The sequence below is a fragment of the Taeniopygia guttata genome, chromosome 1A (genome assembly GCF_048771995.1).
Source record: "Taeniopygia guttata chromosome 1A, bTaeGut7.mat, whole genome shotgun sequence".
NCBI classification, from domain to species: Eukaryota; Metazoa; Chordata; class Aves; order Passeriformes; family Estrildidae; genus Taeniopygia; species Taeniopygia guttata.
The window spans coordinates 53,449,034-53,466,370 of NC_133025.1; the positions used below are offsets into that span (position 1 = coordinate 53,449,034).

Here is a 17,337-nt window from a genome sequence, read left to right on the forward strand (position 1 = left end):
CAGGGAGCCTGTTTTGTGAAGAGCTCACTCAGGACACGGGATTTGGCAGGATTGATGGGAGTTATGGGAGGTGATAGCAGCTCACTAGTCCTTGGAATAGCTGCATTGGTTTTGTAGGAAAAGGTTTTTTGTTTCAACAAATCAAAATGGTGGTTTGTTACCCTGCCCTTTAAGTAATGCCACCATTTGGGCATTAATACTTGTACTTCTAACATTATTTTCTGCTGCAGCACAAAATCTCATGCTTTTTTAGATGCATGTGTTGCTGCTGTCCCTGTTCTGGAAACAGCATCTCATATGTAACGCATATGTCTCCTGGGGACTCCAGCCTGTGGCAGGTGCCAGTGATGTGTGCCTGACCCCGTACTCTGGATGTCTAAAGCAGGTCACAGTGCCCATGAGATGCACAGACAGACCTTGGACTTAATAGTACCCTTCTCAATGAAGTCTGCAGCATGTTCAATATTCATATAAGCTCTATCCACAATGGTTCATCTATCTGGATATTTTTTCCTAATGGCATCACTAGAGAAGGAACATTATTTCCCATCAGCAAAAGATGCCCTTTTTATAAATACTCATTTGCATGTGCTGGTTGTTAAAAACAAACACCTGCCACTAACACCCCACAGTAGTATCAGCCAGATGCCAGACCCTCTCCTTTTCCCCATGTATGGTCTCTGCTGCGGCTGTTTCTCTACTGAGAGCAACATTATTGGAAAGTCCCCCCAAGTCCCTGCAATCTGGGGAGCTGCATACAGGCTCAGAGAATTGGAGAGATTTTGGCCAAGAGTCTCAAGCTTTGACTCTGATCCTGGGTAAAAATGGCAGTCTAAAAGCAACCTAAATTTTTAGGATGCTATTCTGAGGGTGAATCCACTTCTTTCTGAGGGGACCTCTTGAGCAGAGAGAGCATGACTGTGGAGCATGGATGAAGGATTTTCAGCTGGAAGAGAGGAACAGCTGCTCCTTGGGAGGTGATCCATTTTTTATGGTGGGGTAAATGTTGCTGAATTGCTGTAGGTAGCTCCCTTCCAGTTCTGAACAGAGAAGAAAACAACTGAGGTTTCAAAGAAGCTGAGGAATAGCAAAGTAGATAAAAGGAACTACCCTTGAAATATGGCACATATCAGATCCAGGTTTCAAAATAAAGCTATCCTCTATTTTTCACCCAATGTTCATAAAGAAGCAGGTGTTTAAACATAGCAACTTGTTTTGGCTATAATTTCTGGGGGCACAATGAACTGCAGAAATGCCTGCATAGTTTGAAACTTCTGTCCTGAGGAAAATATTGCTCATAACTGAGTGAGCTTCCAAGTAACATAGTTTGGATTTGTGTGCCAAAGGAAAGCATTGAGCAATTGCAGATTAGCACCTTTTGCATGGGATTGAAACCTTCAACCTGTGTGCTTCCTCATTCCTGCTGAAGGAATTGGCTTTCTGTGGCTGGGCATGGGGAGGACCAGCAGGATTGGAAAAGATGGGAACTGTCACCACTTCAGCTTACTCAGGGAAGAAAAACTCTTTCTCACTGGAAGAGGAAAACTCAGCTTTCTGTCTATGTTTTACCAAAACCCTCTATAATAGAGTTTTGGTTTATGAAGCTACTAATTTCTACATTGAAGACCTAGAGGAAAAATAAAGAGTGGCATTAAGAGGAAATAATAGAGTTTAACTGACAGCAGGGCAGCTCTCCTTGGAAACCAGAGAGGTTATGATCTAATATGCAGTGTAATTCTGCACTGGTTGGAGCTTCATAGCTCCTGGGCAAGGCTGAACATGATAACTGTGCTGAAGCAACACCAGAGAAAGTGTCAGCACTTGTTCAGGAAAAATCTACATGGGAACATAAGACAGAGGAAATTGTGATTTTTGAGGAGGTTGCTGTGTTATATTCACAAATCAAAAGTTTGAGGTTTTTATATCTTTGCCTGTATGAGAGATTTATTCCTTTACAAATAATTTGGGTCTGGAGAAAGTAGAATTGACTGTGTGAGGAAAGTTAATAGCACAACTGTATCCTTAAAAAAACCAAACCAAAAATAGAAAAGAAACAATGCAGTTTTGTGGCCTCTGTTTTAACTCTGTGTTTTAGAAAACAAACACAACCAAAAAAGCCCTCCCAAAATACATTTAAAATCTGAGATGCAGCCAAAATACTGTCTGTTACTTACCAGAACCTAATTTTTGTGCCCACATTTACAAATTAATGCTTTTCTTTTTAAAGTTTCTCTTTCATAAATGGATTTTCTTAGCTCGAGTTTTATTTCAATCCCACTCTGTTCTTCTGCACTTTTTTTCCCATTAAATGAATGATGTGCAGAGAATTTGTATTGTTTTTTTCCATCCCCAGTAATAAATTTAAAATTTTCTCATTCTAAGATTCTCAACTTTCTCAGCTTTCAAAAATTGTTTTACAGTGGTGAAACAGTGAATAATTAGGGAAAAAAAAAATCTCCTGATTTGGAATTTTATTTCAAAATTTCAGCTGCTGTTGTGCAGTATGGTAGTACTCTATACTAAGTGTTGTGTGAGTCTGTAGTAAACAGTTGGAGTAGCAAACTGTGCTGTAGAAGAGAGCCAGGGGATATTTTAGATAAATTTGCTTGGAATGCACAATAGCTGATGCAGAAGTGATGCTGGTATGACCCTGCCAGGGAAAGCTGCACGGTGGCACAAGGACTGGCCATGAGAATACTCTCCTGAGTGAATGCTTTCTCTCTATGGATCTATGTGATAATTTGTTCCTAACTTACAATGAATGGCCTGTATTGTCCTTCCTGTTCAAGCTCTCAGCTCCCAAAACTGATATTTCAGGCACAGCTCTTTAACCCAGTACCTGCCATCACTGGGCTATAAAAACACATAAGCCAGATTCTGTGGTTTAAGAGAGCTTTGTGGAGTTTAGGGATGTCTGTGCCTTTTTACTAACATCCATGTAGCGTATTTCTGTACAGGAAAAGCCAAGTCTGCCAGAGGTTTTGCAGTTTCCCACCTGCTTGTCTTGAGGTTTTAAGAAATCTGCTGGGGTTGGTGTTGCTTTCACAGCTTGGGGGGGCAGATTCCCTGGTTGAATCTGTATTAGTATACTCAAAGAGGCAGGGCTCCAGTGCTATCCCATAATTAATGCTGATTAATTTTCAGCATGCTGCCTAGTGTATTGTGGCCCACACCAAGGAGCATTTTCCCTTGCAGTGCCCAGGCACAGTTGAAGGGAGAGTATGTGCCAGGGATTGCTGCCAAGAGGCAGTTACTCTGTTTTGGAAGTGACTTTAGCTGTGAGACAATGCTGCTTGCCCTGAGGAAAAGAGGTTTTGGTCCCTTTTATTTACTGGTGTAGAAATGACCTCTGAGTGCTTTAAAAATAAAACTTAATAGGTATTAGCAAATGGCCTGATGAAATCTATCACTGTGTTAATTGGCTGACCCTAACCCCACTAAATCTTGTGATTTGTCCTCGATAGAGAAGCCATTAAAGATAACTTCAGGAGGTGTCCATCCATAGGATTTGTTTTAGCAGCCCATTTACTGGGGAAGGAGGGAGAAACTGTGGGAAAGTTTTGTAAGCAAAAAGACTCACGCAATCTGTCCTGGTGCAACTGTTAAGCATTTGGCCTTTTTGTGGCAGGTGTTGTTTGTTTCACAGTTGTCCATCATGCTGCAGCCTTTCCCAGGTACAAAGTTGGTATAATGCTCCTTGCATTCACAGTGGGACTAAATCAGAAGAATGTGAGAGGGGAGAGAAAATTAGCTGTGCACAAATTGTGGGTTTCAGCATAATTTCTGGAACTAGGGCTTGAACGCAGTGTCTTAGTTAATCACCTGGTGTGTTCAGACACAAATATAAAGCTTATATTTGTACACAGCAGCGTGTGTTTCAGTCATGTGCATGAAGGAAGGACACCTTCACTGAGACACGACCATGAACTGCAAAACAGCCCTGAATGACCAAGTGTTGGAACCCTGGATACTGAGAATTTTAAACCAAGAATTTTAGGCCAAGAACCAGCAATCAAGTCTCTTTTTGGCTCTTTAGGGTGTCCGAGCAAACCAGGCCTTTTGAAGTATTGCTTTTTTGATGGTGCAAGTTTTACACACCATCAGTGTGTAAAATTTGAGACAGTTCCCAACATGATGAATAATATGCAGACTTTGTAAAGTGCTGTTCATTGATTGTTTTCAGAGACTCAGATTGCTTCTTTCCTAAATAAACTAAGTTTAGACATATATATGTGGTACCAGTATAAGGACCCTGCTAGTCCTACAATTTCCCTGTGTCACAGAGACAAAATTTAACTGGGAGAGATTTATTTCAATGCCTCCATTTTGGGGAGGCAAATCAGAGCCAAGATAGTCCCAGAAAAAACAACACTATTGTCATTCCTGTTTTCAGAGGGGCTAAAAGGACTCCCTCTTGGTCAACAGCCTGGCTTACAGAAAAGCTAGGAATAGCATTTGATTTCCTTGGGAGCTGTTTCGATACCCTCATGGGTTCTTTTTGGAGATAAAGCATTATTTCTTCTTGGGCAGTCACACTGACCTTTCCTGGACCATCATAGATGCAAATGCTGGAATGTGCAGGGCAGCTCCCGTGCGCTGCCTGACAAGGGTCTATGGGCAGACAGATTTGGCCATCCCCTGTGTAACCTTCTCCACAGGTGCATTTGTGCTGGTTTGGCCCGAGGTAAATGCAGTCAGCATTAGGATCACAGACCTTTCTGGAGCATGGGTTGATAGCTTGTGAAAAAAGAAGTGAAGTAAATAAATCATTGCCCACAGATCTAAAATTAAAGACGGGGATTCACCATAGCACCTCCATGCCAAACAAAGCCTGGGCAGACTAAACTTTTCATAACAGCCAAGTCTGAAGTGTTATGGCCGTGTGGAGATGGAAGGGAGGAATGTGTTTATGCCAACATAGCAACCAACTATTTGCTTTTGAGCAGAAATGATCTCTTAACTTGGCAAATTTAGTTATAAACAGATTAAATCATGTAACGTGCTCATTAAAATATCACAACTATTTCCTTGTTCTCTGGTGGATTTTAACTAGGGAAGATCAGGTGGGAGGTATGAGGTCTGTGCAAGCTTCAAGCACATGTTAGATCAGTTGGAAAATATTTCTCAATACAATAGGCCTTTGCTGTTTTCTTTCCGGTAGTTAAACAATATAATGTCATCGGTTCAGCTGTATGGAAAACTGTCCAGCAAGTGCTTTAGTCTCCCACACTCTTCTGCTTTCAGGATGGCACTAGAAGCTCACTAGTTATTTCCATGAACCATTTTTTTGAGGCAATAGCATTGCTTGTTCTTTCTCAAAATCAAGCAATGCTTGGAGAGCATCTTCTCACACCTTTGTGTGCAGGTTATGTTATGGTAGCTAGAAGATGGCATGCCCTGGACACGCCTGAAAAATTGTGCTTTTCGCTATTTTCTCCTCTTTTCCTTCCTTGATTTCCCCCCCATCTGGGACTGATCTGAGCCAACCTCTTCTAAATTGTGTTTCCAGCATAAGATTAAACAATATTCTTTGTTGCAATTTGTCTAGAAAGAAGAACTGGTACCATAAGACATAAAGCGAGTAGGGAAAAGAAAATCTAGACTCTTATACAGTTGATTTGGGCATTCAATGGCAAGTTGAGTTTATATAAAGGCACCTCTAAGGTAGAGTTTTCCTCTAGCTGAGATGCTATTAGCTTTGTTTCATGAAAAACAGGAAAGCGAAAATGAACTTTACCTGCCTGTAGAGTTTGTGCTTGCTGATGGAACTGAGCTGTCACATGATGGATGCTGAATAAATATAAGCCCCTGGTTGCTGTTGTTATGGAAGCAAGCTATGAGGCTGAACAAGCAGAGGGATATGACAGCAGTGGGTTTGTAAGCACTGACCGCCCATTACCCTCCTTATGGGTTTCAAGGGATTTGACTAACTTTAGTCTGATTGCATGGACTGTAATTTTTTAGCAGTTGGATGGATGGGCTTCTGAAGCACATTTTAGTATTTTGTTTCATCCTGAGGGAATAGTTTGTGCTTTGGGATACAAATCCAAGAAAAATCAGATGGCGAGATGCGGCTCAAAAGCACATTCCATATCTGAGCTATAACACTAATGGTGGTGCATTTAAAGAACTGGGGCAGACAGGGAAATGACTCACGTTCACATCGTGTGCTGTCCCCGTGGAAGCTGGGCAGACAGGTGCATTGCAGCTGTGTTCCATCCTCACCTGAGGCAGCACACCTGGAGTTGGCAGGGCACCGCAGCGCCGCGCACTCGGCTATGGCTGAGGGACAGAGGGGGGCAGGTTAAACTGTGTCTGCACACTCTCGGGCTTTGAGGTCCAGCCTATGTTTGGTTGCTCTTGCATGACTAACCTGAGATTAATTCATCCTCACCAATTCCACCTGAATGCCAGCTGTGGAATACATCTCCTGTGGAAAATGCTACTTACGCTCATCGCAGCGGAGCCCTTTGTAGCCAGACAAGCAAGTGCAGCTTCCATCCCCTGCAATTCCACTGTTGCACACTCCATGAACGCAGTCACAAACTACAGGGAGAAATGGATTTGCTTTGCTGAACAAGGATGGTGTTTGGAAAGCCATTGTTAGTGGTTACTCATAGCAGGGAGCGTTGTAGCCAGCAGCTTTGGCCACAGCAAGCTCTGACCTGAGTGCCTGAATTTAGAGGCTTCCCTTAATCAGTTCAGGCAGCTGCACATGTCAGTAAATAATACCTGAATTTTTGAAGGCTGTTAAGAGCCCAGAGTGTGAAAATCTGCAGAACACACACTGTAAACATCAAGCTGACTTGTTGCTAATGCCATAAAAATTGCAAAATTTGACAAACAATATGAAGCCAAAATTGGATATAATGTATAACATAGACCTCTTTAATTGTTAATTATGTTAATGTAACATTAACATAAGCAGTTAACCTATTTCTTGTTTTCCTTCAACTCTGTATCTCTCAAGAACCTCAAGAAGAGATGAGTTTTATGACTTTTTCCCCCCCTCCCTAAACAGAATTTGTTTAATTAAAAGGATAATTAATCACTGTAAAGGTCTCAGCCTTCTCTCTTCCTATAGTATTTCATTTCTGGTTAAATTCTGTTTATAAACCCAGTGACAATATGCACACAAGATGATGCATTCACAGTCCAGGTGACTAAGAGACCCTTTAAAAATAATTTTTGAAGACTTAAGTATTCTGCAAAAGCTTTATAGTTATAACTATATAGTTATAACTGTTTGACATCATCATCTCTTCCTGTTGGGTTTGCCTGCATTTACAACAAATTATAGCAATGATGATTTTTAGAAGGCTATTTAGAGTTACACTTGGAAAAGTCCAAAAGAGGTACAGAATAGTGTTGCTGACTTCATGTTTAAGCTGCAGTGATGTAGCATATCCTCTTCCCCTTAAAAACATAGCTTGTGTTCATGCAAAATTACCTGCACTAATTAATTAATTAATAACTCCCTACCTATGTTAATAGTAATAATATAAAAACCAGGAATGTTGAAAGTATTACTGAAAAGCAGTTAGCCACAAATGAACATTGCTTATATTTTATTTATTTTAGAACACTTGGAGGAGCTTCAATATCTGACAGCTGAAGTGTAAAATATTGCCTAAATTAATATGTAATTGAATCCTCCAGTAACTTCTTGGAAAATAATTACATTTATGATATTAAATTCGCTCAAGTACTGTATTTTCATGAAAATGCTGGCTCAATTACATTTCTGTGTATCAACACTGGCATCCAGTGGACAGCTGGTAGAAAAAGGGTCTTTGAGCCAGCAGCGGTGTAGGATTAGTGTAGAAAGGCTGACACAGATTATTTAAATTTGAGACTCCTCAAAAGTAATGTTATGTAGATCTTGAGGGAAGAGAGTTTTACTTTGAGATAAGCAACTATTACTGCTTAAGAATAAGACTGTTAGAAAATCTTTTTCCAGACAGTTTTCTGGTTTTTCAGTGTAATTTTCAGCAAGGATCAGGAAGGTAAAATAGTAGAGATCAAGAAGAAACTGGCAAAAGTGGAAAATGTTATATGCATATATACATTTATGATACATAAATGTTTAACAGGTGTATATGGCTTTAATTGCTCTTTTGATTTCCACTTCTGATAGATGTATGGCTAATCAGTGAATTTAACAATCAGCCAAGCCCCAAAACTAAAGTAAACACACCCTTTTTCACACTTTTGAGAGAACTGTATATCTCCCTGGCCCAGAACAGAGCAAAGAGCTCTCTTTCCTTTCCCCACTGTGTTCTCTGAGGCAGACAGCAGCTCTTACTGGGAACTCTTTGGGCCCCCTCCCCATTTCACTGTGATTTCTTAGAGTCTGAATTACAAGCAAGTTCAAATTTACCTGATGTGCAGTCAGAACCGAATAAATTGTCTTCAGCACATTTTTCACAGGCTGTCCCACCAAATCCTTTCTGTGAATTACACAATGGAAAGCAAAACTTAGTTTTTTTGTCTATCTCTATACAGATAGATATATGCTTAGCAGGCTGGAAACAGCACCTTTTGCTGCCAAAAGAAAATAACACGACAGTTTCAATCAATAGGTACCACAACATTGTTGTTGGTACCTATTGAAGCCCATTGGTAGAAAACACTGTCTTTTGAACAATCTTGACCCCACATATTTTTAAAAAATAATTTCTAGATCTTTAAATCAGATGTTTTAAATATCAAGGTAACAATAAAATACAATAATCAAGCCTAATGCCCAAATTAGGCTTACAATTTTTGGGTTGTGTTTTCTGGCTGCTTCTACCTCTGTCTCTTTTTCATATGGCCCCAGAAGAGTATTTTTGATGTAAAGTAAGGATGAACCAGTAGAAGGGGAGGTAAAGAAAGATTAATTTGATTAATTGTTTATTAAAAATCTATTTGCCTCAGGTTAAGTGCTACAAGTTGCACTCTCAGCAAAAGAACAATGTATGGACAGTATAACCCCATGTATAAGTACTTTCTGTTTAGGGCAAAAACGTCACAAGTAATAGCACAATTTAAAAACCAGAGGATCTCAGAACATTTGTCTCAGGAAGGCAAGGTGAAAGAACTTCTTTATAAGTCCACCTGAACATGCTTAAGTGTGAAGATTAATGCAATCCAAGCAAAAACTGAACTCCAAGCTGATCAACACTGCTGTTTCTGGGGTATTTTCCTTTAATGTATTTATAGAGTAGAACATACAAGACTCCTTAGGTCAGCTTACATGCTATTGTTATATTTGTTTTTCATTTAAAAGAAAGGATTTACCTGACAAGTGCACGTTCCATTCCCAGCTATGCCCTGTGAGCAGCGTCCTCTCCCATTGCAGGGTGATGCAGCTCCTCCTGGACACGCTGGAAATGACAGTGTTTGAGCCATCAGTCACCTTGCTGTGACCCTTGTGCTCCCTTGCACTGCAGGTGGCCACCTTGGCAGCTGCAGGGTTTTGGGCTAACCAAGCACTCTGGGGCACAGCTGCTGTTTTGCAGCTGCCTGAATCTCTTCACTGGAATCTTAAGATCAGCAGAGACCATCACCCTCTCTTGTCTGGGAACTTAGGCTAGTGACTGTAGTCAAAGGATTGAACAGAAATGAGTTGTCTTATTCTAAAGTACCATAGGGTTTGTTCCTGTGATCCACCTCTGTCTGCCACACCCTAAGCTGTTGGCTTTTCTGGTCCAAGGGGAGCTTGCCTGAGCACTCCTTTGTGTTGATATAACTCTCAGTGTGTTGATAGTTTGCTCTCAGGATTTTATTTGATGCTAAGTTAGGGTTTAATAAGCCTCCCCTTCCCCTCCACCCCCCCCAAAAAAGAAAAAAGCATTTCCTTTATGTGGGAAATTTTCCCTTTCCCCTGTTGCCTTCATAAGTCTGTGATAATTGATTCAAATAATTTTGGAAATTGAAATATATGGATATCTCACAACCAAATCCTGTCCAAGGGGCTGTGGTCACTTATCAAACTTGTGTGCCAAAGATGTGTTATGCTCTTCAGTGCCTTTGCTGCTAAAACCACGGTTACAGGCAGCAGTATAGAAGGTGAGACAGTCTGAACAAAAACCCCAGCCAGCAAGATGAGATAAAAATTGCCATATTTATAATAAAAATAGTCTAATTCTTCTGCCTGAAAGGTTTCAAGATTCAAATCTTTAGTGAAAGATTGCCTACAGGAAATGTATATTACAGTGGTTTTTAGTCAGATCATCCTGTCAGGTTTTCTCTCCTATAGGGATACTCTTATTTTTCACAGTTGTCGTGTCCCTCCTTGGAAATGATGTATTAACTCTCTTCCATAAACCTTTCCTTCCTGTAATTAGAATTCCCATCAGGTACCATAATTTTGATGGAGGTGGTATTTAAATGTATCAAACTCCTAATGGCATCACAGGTACTCTGCTGTGCCTTACTAGTGGATTTATTACTTATAAAGAGTCTCAGAGTTTGTTCTGTGTGAGTGGAGGTGAGCAGCACTGGATTTATGCTCCCCCTGCCTAAGTTAATAGTGATTTAGATTATTTAGGTAATGTGGAAGTTTTAGTAAAAATGAATTTGATTTGGACAGAGTGATGAGCAAACAAGTGGATGTGCATATATGTACACTTATTTCCACTGAAAGCTATGGCTTTATATCAGTTATTAAAATTTCTTAATTTATTCCTTAATGTAGTTTGAGGCACATTACATCCGTGTAAGCTTCTTTTGAAAAACCAATAAATTTAAAGATGAAAATTTAAGTGCTGTTTATCTCATACATGCTGAAATAATAAGATGTGTTAAGAATTTTGGTTAAATAACTACAAATGAAAGATAGTAATAAATACATATCCTTTAATACTTAGTGGCTTTTAGTGAATCTTGTTTTCTGGCTACTGTATGACACCTAAATCTTAAAGATTCATGGCAACTGATTAATATTTGCACAGAATGGAAAAAAATTATTTGCACTGTTTTTATTGAATGTGCAAGGATAGAGAAAAACTCAGTTTATGGTATAATTCCTATGAAAAGTTACTGTAAAATTGTTGGCAAAGCAGGTTTTATTTTTTGCTGTTGGCATTCATTACACTCGTTGTCTTCACCACATCTTATCTCTTGTTTTGATACCAGCACCAAGGGACAGCTTTATCAGACATGAGGTAAATTACCATATTGTTGAACAAGTTTGACCAGGCAGATAAAGGACTTCCTGCAACCAGCAGGGCCACAGGAGACAGTGCTGGGACACTGGAGCAGTGCTGGCACAGTCATCTGCTGCCACCCTGGGGTGATGCCAGACCTTTGCTTTTATTGAGGATGCTTTTTGAAAAGCAGGAAGAAAGAGAAGCTCTTGCTTATCTCTTAACAACTGTCAGTGTGTGAAGGCCAAATCTTTGAATCTAGGCCAAAAGAAATTAATCTATCAGCAATTTTTCCTTTCATGGACTTAAATTCAGCACTTTCCAAGTGTTATCAAATAGAGCCTCTTCACCTGACTCCCTGTGAGGCTGAAGCAGTGAGTAGTACTCAAAAAGAAGTATTTTGAACCATATAATTTGATAGCATTAAATTTAGTATCTTTCCTCTTGGTCTTAATTTTTTCTTTTAACATTTCCCCCACATTATTCTTAAAGTCCTTTCTACTCTGTTGGTCATACCATACACCAGGACGTACCATACCAGGTACATCCTGGTACCCAGGATTTTCTTAGGAACCATGGAAACATTGCCCAGAATGGGAACCTGTGCTGGGGTAGGGAGCAGCTCCTGCTGCACCTGAGTTCCCCCAGCTGTAGTCCCTGTGGCTGCATGATACTGGCAGTATTGAAAGGCTCTGCTCTTCCCCCCTGGACCTGATCCTGTGCTTTTCTCTTTTGATTTTGACTTTTTACAGAGGGAGTGGTGTGCAGCTGGATGGCTTGGTGTGCTTCGTGGGGAGGGAAGGGGACAAGAGATCTTTCATTCACACCGTGTGTTTCAGCACAGCGTGCTTAAATGTGCTATCATTTAAGGAAGTCAGAGTGCAATTTAAGACCTAATTTTGTCCTTGCCATCAGATGATAAATGTAAAGCAAATCCCTAGTCAGGAATTTTTGTCCAGACTCAGGAAGGACTGTCCTCCAAATATTTCAACTTGTGCCATATTCTATTACAGAGGTTGTGATAACGTAGAGATAACTATTTTTTTTCCCCTCCAAATGAAAGCAGAAACAATGCTGAGACCTTGATTCTTTGCTTTTTGGGGTCAGGAAGTTTGTCCAAAGGAAGAGAGAGCTTCCTTGCCTTGGCAGCCTCCTTCACACAGTGGTGCAGGCCGGGCTCTGACTCTCCAGAAGTACTGATGCCCCTTGTGTGGCTGCCCAGAGCACCCTGATAATGGGAGGATGAGCTCTGGGGCTGCATTGGAGGTGGGGAGGTTAAACCACCACACAAACGACTTTAGAAATCACAAATCTCTTTAGAATACATGAGCACACACTGTGCCCTCAGCTCTTTGCCTGGCTTTTCTCTTGGAGTTGCTGTGAGCTGCAGTTTGACTGCTTTCCTCTAGTAGATAAATGACTGGTGTTTAAACTATTTGCATTTAGTAGATAAATGACTGATGTTTAAATAATAGCTTGGGCTAAAATGATATTTTTTAAAAAATCTGGTTTGTGGACAAAGGACTTCACAGGCATTGAAACAGACCTTGAGGCCATTAACTAAAGGAGGAAATGTTCTGGCTGGGCAGGGAAACTTCCTCTGTGGGTCTGGATACCCATCTTGGTAGTCTGAGATTTGATGCATTTGTGGAGATGCTGAAAAGCTTTTCCTGAGGGAAGGGGGCAGCAGGAGGGGAGCCACTCCTGATTCCCTTGCTTCAGTAATGGCCTTCAGCATTCACAGGCAGTTAAAGAAACAGTTACAAGGTGAGCTAAAAGAAAATATCCTCCCTGCATCACAAAATCAAGAATTAAAGAGATTTGGAAATATTTCAGATGCAGATAAAGGTGGTTTTTACCTACCAGGAAACATTTAATTCTTGGTTTGAAAATCTTAATTTTTAAAATCCATTTTGGTGGTCCTCCTGAACAAAATAGTTTTACAGGCATTGACTGCAATTATTTGTTTTTAAAATCTCATAATCTGGGAGATTTTATGAGGCTCTTTACATTTTTCTATGAATTTTTCTTTTTAAATGAAAATTCAAATACCTGTTTTTCTTCAAATCCCGTAAATTTTAGCTGAAAGCTGCTATTTATTGCTACTTGTATAACAAACTCTGAGAAGCAAACTACTCACAGTGATAGTTTCTGAAAAGAAGAAAAGTAGCTGCTTTATTTCTGTTCAAATTCTATATGAAAATAAAGCCCCAAAGCCCAAAACAACTTACCCATGCAGTCTGGGCCCCAGTGTCCCCGGCAACACTCAGGTTGTTCAAATTCCTTTACACAACGGTGCCGACAGCCCGGAAAAGAAAGTGTGTGAGTTTTAATTTCCAGGTAATACCTGTGAAAAAAAAAAAAATAGAGCTGCTTTAAAGTACTTAAAAGTCTCCTGTGGGGGACAATGAGATTCTTAAGTTGTTCTTCTTTCAGTGTCAGACAAGAGAACTTTAAGCTTGGTTGCGTTGATCTACTTTTTTTTTCCTTCTTCATTAAAACATACATTGAACGTCAAGGTCTAAAAAGATCCTTGGAGCTATTTCTTTTGAACAGGGTATTTATCTTCCCAGCCTAAATGCAGCACATTTCTCTAAGTTTTGATTTGAAACAGTATTTTAAAAATTGTTTCGTATCAAGGTTCTTTAAATTGAGCTAAGTAAGCTCAAAATGGTAATATTTTCCCTGAAGTAGCTACATTTTCTCTGAAATACTGTGCTTTTTTTTTTTCCCAATTGGAATGGTAAGATGTCAAACTGGTTTTGACGTTACTCTTCCTGCCCTTCACCCCATCTCCCTGATCTAGAAGTGTGAAATTTCTTTATTTATATGATACAGAAGATCAATACCTAAATATAGTATAATAATATATATTTATCATATATTTTTGTATCATTCATATCAAGTATGCAGAATAAATATAGAAGAGATTCCATTATACTATTCAAGAGAAAATCTTTTAGACCCTTAATAGCAATGTTTATTTTTCTCTTATATCACTTGCTGTTTAATTTCAAGCATCAAACACCCTGAATGCAGCTTGAGTTCTGGAGTTGGTCAAGTCTATGATAAATGTTCCATAAGAAAATTGCATAGATAAAACAATTTTTGATGTGTATTGACGTTTTCTAATTACTGGAGAACAATATTAATGAGAAAAGCTCTGACAGAGGAGATACCTGCAGTCTGGTGTCCCAGTCCCGTTGGTAATTTTGGTATAACCAGCAGGGCACTGAGTGTCAAGGTTTAAAGAGCATGGTACACATTTGGTTTTCATTCTAATGAGCAGCTTTTGATCACATTGCTTCTTCACCTGCAATAGGAGCAGAATAATTAACAAGAAGGAAAAACACTACACCAGAAGACATTGCTGAAAAATGACAAGTTTAGCTCAGCTTTGTTCTCGCTCACAGCTCTTTTCTGTTCAGCAGGAGCTCCTTGTTTTGGGGCTAAACTAGGTAATAGACCACATATTAGTGCTGTGCAGGAGCTTTCTCTGCACAAAATATGTCCAACCACTGCAGGATAAATCCTTCTAAGCATAATGGTTTTCCTAAGATTGCTTTATCAACAAAAGCTAAGTTTGCCAGACTTAAAAGCCAAGTTACAGAGACAGCATCAGCCTACGGAGTGCTCATTCCAAAGCTGCTGACAAGTGCCTTTCCCACTCAAAGGCAAAATTAAACAAGGTCTGGAGGAGGCAAAATTAAATCAGCACCACCATACTGTTCTAAAGGGCTATGGCTGGAGTTTTCAAATTGGTGTCAAAGAATGACATCTTGTTTTGCATTCAGATCTGGTGGAAGTTTGGGGCCTGAGCCCACCAAAGCACTCTGAGAAGAGCAGCCCTGTTGTTTTTTTTTTGTTTGTTTGTTTGGTTGGTTTTTTGTTTGTTTTTTGTTTTTTTGATGTCTATTTTAAAGCAGTAAGTCTTCTCTAAACTGCATCTAATGTTGGCTTTACCTTCTTTCTTATTGGTATTTGTAGAAGTAATACCTCATTCACAAATGGTGAGAAACAACCTAATTCAGAGTATGGTTTTTAAAAATGAGCAACATAACCCTGTGCAGTGCGGAGAGTCCTGGACCTTCTGGGCACTCATGGGATGCTGCAGCCCCTACAGAACCTCACAGCTGGTGTGGGTAGGTGCCCTGGCACCTTGGGCAGGATTTCTACATGTCCCATGGTGGTCCTGGATGAAGCCCTCACTCAGCAGTTTCTCCCCTTGACAGCTGGACATTTCAGTAGCAAAGTTGGTGAGGATATATCACAGACACTGATAAGGAGATTTGGCTTCATAACCTCTGAGCCATTTTATGTGATTGCCGCCACCCACATGCAAGCACATTTCAACATCTATTTAGTTGTCAAATTTTAGCCTTCATAAGTGCACTGTTGAAATCTGGTCTGGGTAACATTGAAATATTTGGGTAGTGAAACTCTTCTGTTGTGTAGATGCTTTTCAGATGTCTTTGAAGTAAAAATGTAATCTTTTCCCAGATGTGGGTATAATGTGGATACAGCTTGAGAAGAAATTTGGTTGTCATCAAAAAGGCACTCCACAATATTTCATTTTTGGAACAATAAAATTCACTGAGTGTTTTGAAAAGGAAAAATTTAAATAAAAATAACTTATGCTCTTTCTCTACAACCAGCTGTAAAACACTACTTGTTTTGGAATGGTAACATTATTTCCACTTTCTTCCAGTTCCTTATTTTCCCTTTTTGTTTCTAGAGAACACGGAAGAAAGTTGACTTTTTAGTGTCTCTTCTTTTAGTATTTTTTTTTAAGAAAAACCATATTTCCCAGTACTTTTTTTACATTTCAATATATGGTTCCATTTAAAAACTGCAACCAACCAACAACAATAGCAACCTGAGTGTCTTTCTTTTCCCTCTTCTAATTCCTCTCTGCCTTTTTTTCCCTCTTCTAAAACTGTTCTGCCTCTCTACAAGGGTGGTGAAAACAGATGTTGTGGAATTCCACAGATTCACAGTATTTGTACATGACAAATGCACCACTTCCCCAAACGTCTACAAATCCTTTAATTATGGTTATAACTTTGTGTTATTGCTTTACATAGCTCAATTCCTTTGATTTTTATTCCTTACGTTTCTAAAATAGCCGATAATTTTCACTATAGAAAAATTTCTGCTCTCATCTTCTGACTTAGCAGAAATCCCAATCAGTTTATTTTGATAAATGCATCATTTACAGTCTTGCCACATGCGCCAGTTTTAGAGACTTTTTCAATGTACTCATGCTATATTATTTAAGCCAAATTCTCATACAGAATAAACAGATGCATTTTTTATTATTTCAGAGGATTGAATTACAGAACTCTCAGGTTGTAATTCATGGTCATCTGCACCAGTGACTGTTAAAGTGTTTTTTCATTCTGCCATAAGATACAGTAACTGATAACTGTTCTCTCTATAACACAGAGTAATACAGACAAATAATAATAATCCATTATGTAAAAAGCTGCTTCTTACCTCATCTTGGACTTGTGATGTCAAACATAGTTTCATTGCAGCCAAAAAGGCAAAAAAGAATAAAAGCCCTGGACTTCTTTCCATTGTGAATTTGACTTTTTTTTCTTTCACAGCTGTCCAAGCCTGAAAATTAAAAGTTTTACATAAAATGATTGTTAGAGGTACTGTTTCTTCTGCATTCTCAGAAAATACTTTTAACAGGACTCTTGTCTTCCCCAAGGTAAATGAGTGAAGGATAAGGCATGCAGAGCTTGCCTAGGCAGGAGAGATTCCAAAATGCAGGGTATTTGCTGAAAGCTTGCACTGGAAAGCTGAATAAAGCCTCCCTCACTGAATGACAGGATATCCTGACAGGGATCTCATCATTTATTCCTCTCTCTGGAGCTGTTGACAGTACAAAACCAAGGACACTAAAATGTTAGGACAGAAGATGATTTCTTCTTTTAGGTGAGCATTGATAGGGGGCTGGAGCAGCTACTGGGCTTCTTATTATTACAGTTATTTAACAGACCTAAGGGAGAATAAAGGATCTCTGGGAGTCAGCTTATCAGCCCTAATAACATAAGGATAGGTCACCCCAATGTGGTTTTGGGAGAAATACTATGGATTTTATCTCAGGAGGCCAAAAGAACCTCTTCCAGATTTGGTTAGCTAGATAAAAAGGGGCATATTTTTCTCCCTTTTTGCTATTTTTCTTAAATAATTTTGA

At 39.5% G+C, this 17,337-nt stretch overlaps 1 protein-coding gene across 1 annotated transcript in view; it reads right to left on the minus strand.

Annotated features, from left to right (window-relative positions):
• The window catches only part of STAB2 (stabilin 2), a 75,036-nt gene extending 58,122 nt beyond the window's left edge, over positions 1-16,914 (minus strand). Inside the window, exons 1-9 of the mRNA XM_030263182.4 lie at positions 16,629-16,914; positions 14,312-14,445; positions 13,364-13,479; positions 9,283-9,368; positions 8,381-8,450; positions 6,451-6,546; positions 6,157-6,282; positions 4,541-4,737; positions 3,581-3,714 (exon numbers count right to left, since the gene is read on the minus strand). Of these exons, the coding sequence (XP_030119042.4) occupies positions 3,581-3,714; positions 4,541-4,737; positions 6,157-6,282; positions 6,451-6,546; positions 8,381-8,450; positions 9,283-9,368; positions 13,364-13,479; positions 14,312-14,445; positions 16,629-16,712 (1,043 nt within the window). The 5' untranslated portion in view covers positions 16,713-16,914. The remainder of the gene's footprint in view (positions 1-3,580; positions 3,715-4,540; positions 4,738-6,156; positions 6,283-6,450; positions 6,547-8,380; positions 8,451-9,282; positions 9,369-13,363; positions 13,480-14,311; positions 14,446-16,628) is intronic.
• Between the last annotated feature and the right edge of the window lie 423 nt (positions 16,915-17,337).